The sequence below is a fragment of the Polyodon spathula genome, chromosome 22, assembly GCF_017654505.1.
Source record: "Polyodon spathula isolate WHYD16114869_AA chromosome 22, ASM1765450v1, whole genome shotgun sequence".
In the NCBI taxonomy this organism is placed as follows: Eukaryota; Metazoa; Chordata; class Actinopteri; order Acipenseriformes; family Polyodontidae; genus Polyodon; species Polyodon spathula.
The window spans coordinates 9,263,658-9,268,913 of record NC_054555.1 but is presented as its reverse complement, the minus strand read 5'-3'; the positions used below and the strand labels follow the sequence as shown (position 1 = coordinate 9,268,913).

Here is a 5,256-nt window from a genome sequence, read left to right as displayed (position 1 = left end):
CCAATAACCCATTTTATTCCTTCAGTTTTGTCTGTTTAAATCATTGCACTTTCAGTAACCATTTTCAGATTTTTCAGAGGTTATTACCACTCCTTTACACTTAGACAAATCTGCACAAGCAACTGCTGATCCATTTATAACCTCCGTGTTAGCCCACTTTTTCAAACTGCTTTCATATAGCATCCTCAATTTTGCCTTGGTTTAACAGTCTATTGGATTAAAATTCCAGCAGTAAACTAATTTCATTTTTACAAAAACAGCTCTTTCATTCAGAAAGGAACAGTGCAGATGTGAGACTAATATCCTTGGAGAATGGTTTCAGATAAAAATACAAGCACGAGACTAATTTGATTTAGAAGTGCTTAAGAATCATAGCATTGTCTTTAAAATATATATATTTTTAGAAATCTACAGTACAATATTTTAAGCATCTGGGTATTGAAAAAAATCACTGACTATCAAAAGTGTACACAATAATATTGTGCAACAAAAGAGTCTTTATCTATGCAATGTTATTCACATGCAACCGCTGTACATGCTATCAACAGTTTCTTATAATCAGAGCACTGTACGCAAACTGAAGAAAATTGCTTTGCTTTGCTCCCTGCTTCGGCTGATTGCTCCTGCCTTCTGTAGCTTCCCTGTGGCTGTGTAGAGGAAGTGAGATAGCTGCCCTGTCATTAAGTAGGGTGCTGAGTGCTAATAACCCCACAAAGACAGGAAACTCCAATTAACACTATGAAATGGTGTTTCCTTTGCACCTGAAGGGCTCCGGAATTGCATAGACTGATGGAGTACAATACAGTCAGTACACTCTTTGTGTGTGTGTTTGAGGGGGGGGGTTAAGCTTTTAAAATATATGCTGATTGTTGTTTAGAAATTGTCTCAAGAGTTACTCCACCCAGTTTTAATTTAAGGTTCTGTCCCCACTGCTGAGCAAGTGTAATTTAAGTGGCCTCTTAGAAACTGCTGTAGCCAAAGCAATTACAGAGAAACCCCTTCCGTTTTAGAGCTTTTCAACTTTGGACGTGATTGGTTGTTTAAATCCACTAATATGACCTTGAGTTTTTTAAAGCCTCTTTTGATTATTTTAACACAGTTTAATATACATGAAGACTGTTGTTGTGTTTCTGCCTAAAACAAGCAACAGATTTAACTAGCTTTATCGAATGAAACGCAATATCCTCTCACATGATTTGAAAAATTTACATCTGATCAATTTTGTTCAAACAGTTCCTCTTATATAGGAAATGCTACACTTGCAGTGCATGTTGTAAAAAGCATGTATTCCAGTGTTAATTACTAGCCTTTTTCAATATTTTTAACAGGAAAAATAAAACTGCCTTCATCAAAACTCAAATTCAGAACTACATAAGCATATCCTGTCAATGGAAGCCCACATGGTCAGGTTGAAATTCAAGTTCTAATCCTAAACCAGCAGTCCTCTTCACCAATAAATGTTTTTAAAAAGCTAAATTAAACTATGCTAATATTATAAAACTAAGAAACAAACAACCCAAAAGGTTAATAGAAAGAACCAAAAATATTCCAAATAGGACTGTTATTTATCTTCTAATAGTAACAGTTTCTTTTCCTTCCACAAATAATTGTGCTGATTGTATTTTGGTGTAACCTTTATTGATATGACCCCTAGCCTCACACTTCTCCATAAACACACAAATGTATGTGTGCTTCAAAGTAATGTTTATTACAATTTACTGGCACAAGACTGGACTGGACATCTATTTTCTACCATTGGATTTGAAGACCATGGGCTTCAGTCCTGTGATCACTTAGTCTTAGTTTTGGAGAGATGGAGAATTTACGCATACACTACAGTACATATGGACTCCCACTAATGGGCTCAGCAGTGGTTGTGGAGAAGCTGGGTGGTGTTGAAGCTCTTTGCACAGCCTTCTTCTCCTTTCTTGTTTCTGGAAACATTCTGAGTTGAGCTGTGGCTGTGGAAGTGGTTGGTTCTGATGACCTGCAAGCTTCCTTCTTGCCCTCTACACTGTCTGGAACCAGCATGGGCTCAGTAATGGTTGGGATGGAGGTTCTCCCCAACTCTTTCTGGGGCTCACTGGACTCTGCCACCAACATGGGTTCTGGGATGTTGGAAGTGGTGACGTTGGAGACTCTACGCACAGACTGGCGTTGTCTGGTGTCTCTGAATGCCTTGTGCTCCACCTCGTCCTCTAGGAGCTGCAAATGGGCAGTGCTCTCTGCCAACATGTCCACCAGCAGCTCTGTGCGCACCCGCAGGTAGTTGTTCTCTTCCTCCAGGACTCGATTCTTCCGCTTCAGATTCTGGAGGGCACGTTTGGACTTACTGGGTCTCTTCCCCCCCTCTGATATCCACTTACCATTTTTGAAGGAGAACTTTGTCCCGCTGAGGTTGAGTGCAGGAGGCCCAGGTTCCAGGCCTAGCTCTCCCACTCGGGAGGTGTAATCCAGGATGTAGAGGGTGGAGAGGGAGGTGGCTTGTCTCCTAGGAGCCTTCTTTGGGTGGAAATTTGTGTGGAGACCATCAAACTCAACTGGCAAAGGATGGCTATAATTAGTCAAGGAGACAATACCAAACACCTTCGCCATAAGATCCTTGAGGAAGGGCATGCTCAATCCAACGGCAAGATGTTCAGCTGTGAAAATATAACCACAATTCATTTATCTGCTGCCTGCTTTATACAAAGACAGACTAGCCCAAGTGAACTTGCTTATCTGGTTCTTTGTCAGGGGCTTCCTAGTGGAAGGCTGCTCTACAGTGTTGGATTGTCAGACACTTTTCACACTGATAATGGAAGACAACATCTTTTTTAAGGTACGTGTCAATTTTACAAAATCATATTGGAAAATAAAGTAATTTGAGAGGATAAAACCAAAAACATTCACATTAATGTTACACAATTTGGACAAAAAATAGCTTAAGAATACAATACAGTACTGGAAAACCTTAAATATATTTAAGAGTTTGAAAACAGATCCTTAACTTAGCAGGGTACTGGATGCAATTACCAAGCTTTGAAAACTAAGCTTTAAAGTTGTTAAATCTCCCCCAGCCTCCACCCATCTCATACCAGCTGAGGCCTGACTGGAGCTCTCTGTGCAGGCTACTTTGTAACGTTGTCAGGAGAGTGACTGACTGACTGACTGTCGGTTTCAGATATTATCTGAACAAAACAGTGCCTAGCTGAGCACCTTATAAATTATTGCTGCTGTGGTTGCTACAGAAACAAGGAACTCTCAAAGCTCAGTTAACATTCCAGGAGACAATGGCCACACAGCATTCTGAATTCCTTTTTTCCCAACTGAGAATATAACCCTAACCCTTTTCTGACACAATTGTGTACTTACAAAAATTGTGCAAAAAGATGTATATATTAAGTGCATTGTAACTATGCATAATAATAACATTGACTTATGTGTAAGTACCCATGCATTTACTAAGTAACTACTATGTAAATACACAATAATTAGAGACACTTAAAGTAACGTGTTACCCAACAAACAACCAGAAAGGTTAATGCAAAGACTCAAAGGTATTCCAAATGGACTGCTATTTATATTGTAATATTAACAGTTTTACGTTATTTTCCCCCCCAAAAATGAGCATATTGCATTTTGATGTAAAAACATAGTCTCACACTTCCTCATAAAGGCACTGACATCTATAGGTTTCAAAGCAATGTGTTTACAACATTCCACCACAGGAAACATTCTAGGTTAAGTTATGGTTGTAAAAGTGGGCAGTGTTAAGGCCCTCTAAGCATCCTTCTTACACTTTAAAGTCTCTAATACCAGCATGGGCTCTGATGAGGTGGAAGTGGTGAAGTTGGAGACTCTACATATCGACTGAGCCTGGTTTGTGTCTCCAAAGGACTTGCGCTCATCTTCTAGGAGCTGCAGATGGGCAGTGCTCTCTGCCTGCCAGTAGTTGTTCTCTCCCCCCTCTGATATCCACTTACCATTTTTGAAGGTGAGCTTTGTCCTGCTGAGGTTGAGTGCAGGAGGCCCAGGTTCCAGGCCCAGCTCTCCCGCTCCCTATCTCCTGGGAGGGTTCTTGGGTCTGCAGGATCTCAGCGGCAGACCCACCAATGTTAATTGGGATAGGACGGCCGTAAATGTTTGTAGTGCTCATCTTCACCTGAAGTTCCTGGAGGAAAGGTATTGTTATATATTACTCTGCAGGTGCAGACCGTGTTCACCTGCACAGCACAGACCAAATAGTTATAATGTAGATCAACACGTGTAAGGCCGCATGATAGCTAACACGTGTAATGCCGCGTGTTAGCTGCAATATAAAAGGGAAGGCACGTGTGCGCTTTTGGGGGTTCTTGGGGTTCTGTGTTTTGTGGTCTGTGTGTAACTGCCTTAATAAACGATGGTTGATTTTCTGCAGTTCTCCTTGTCTGGGCTCACTTATTTCCGGACCCAAAATACATAACAGACAAGATCTATCCAACAGCAAGCTGCTCAGCTGTGGAAATACAACCACAGTCTATCATTCAATACGTTTACATGATCTGGGCGGGAAGGTCTTACTTAGTCTAAACAGTCATTTGGCAAGTTTCACAATTCCCTCATGGATGACAGTACAAGCTGAGCAGTGCCTAAAGCCTCCTTGTGCTCCCACTTGGGTGGTACAGGGGGCTGACTTGGAGACACGGGTTCAGGTGTTCAGGTGTACAGGTGTATACCTGACCCCGATGTCTCCGTGGAGGATGTGTTGTTGGTGGTGGGAAAGTCAGTCGGGTTTGGTAATATTAAATCTGACTCATGAATGAACAAAGCAATAGTTGTTTTCCTGAGTCAAGAAATTCTGGTCAGTAAAATTGTGGAAGAAGGGTTTGTTGTAAATGGTTCATTTATATCAGTCATGCCCCTGTCTACACCTCTGACTAAAGTTATTCTTTCAAATATTCCCCCGTTTATTGACAACGCCTTCATTGCGAGAGAGCTCTTTCAATACTGCAAAATAATGTCGCCTTTTAAACAAATTCCACTCGGTTGCAAGGCACCAGAAATTAAACACATAATGTTTTCAGAAGGCAGGTGTTTGTGCTTCTGAACGACCCTGATTTTGTTTTAAATGTTGCATGCAATATTGAAGGCACGGACTATGTAGTGTTTGCAAGCACAGACGTAATTAAATGTTTTCGTTGTGGGGAACAGGGACATCTCAAACACTCATGCCCACAGTCAAACGCAGAAGCAGGTCCGAGTGTTAATAGTAATGCTACCGGGGAGGGGGCTGAA

At 41.2% G+C, this 5,256-nt stretch overlaps 1 protein-coding gene across 1 annotated transcript; it reads right to left on the bottom strand.

Annotated features, from left to right (window-relative positions):
- Positions 1 to 1,833: 1,833 nt before the first annotated feature.
- Positions 1,834 to 2,623, bottom strand: LOC121297515. Its single transcript, XM_041223864.1, has one exon. It carries the CDS (start codon positions 2,614 to 2,616, stop codon positions 1,834 to 1,836), a length of 783 nt encoding a protein of 260 aa, XP_041079798.1. The 5' UTR covers positions 2,617 to 2,623.
- Between the last annotated feature and the right edge of the window lie 2,633 nt (positions 2,624 to 5,256).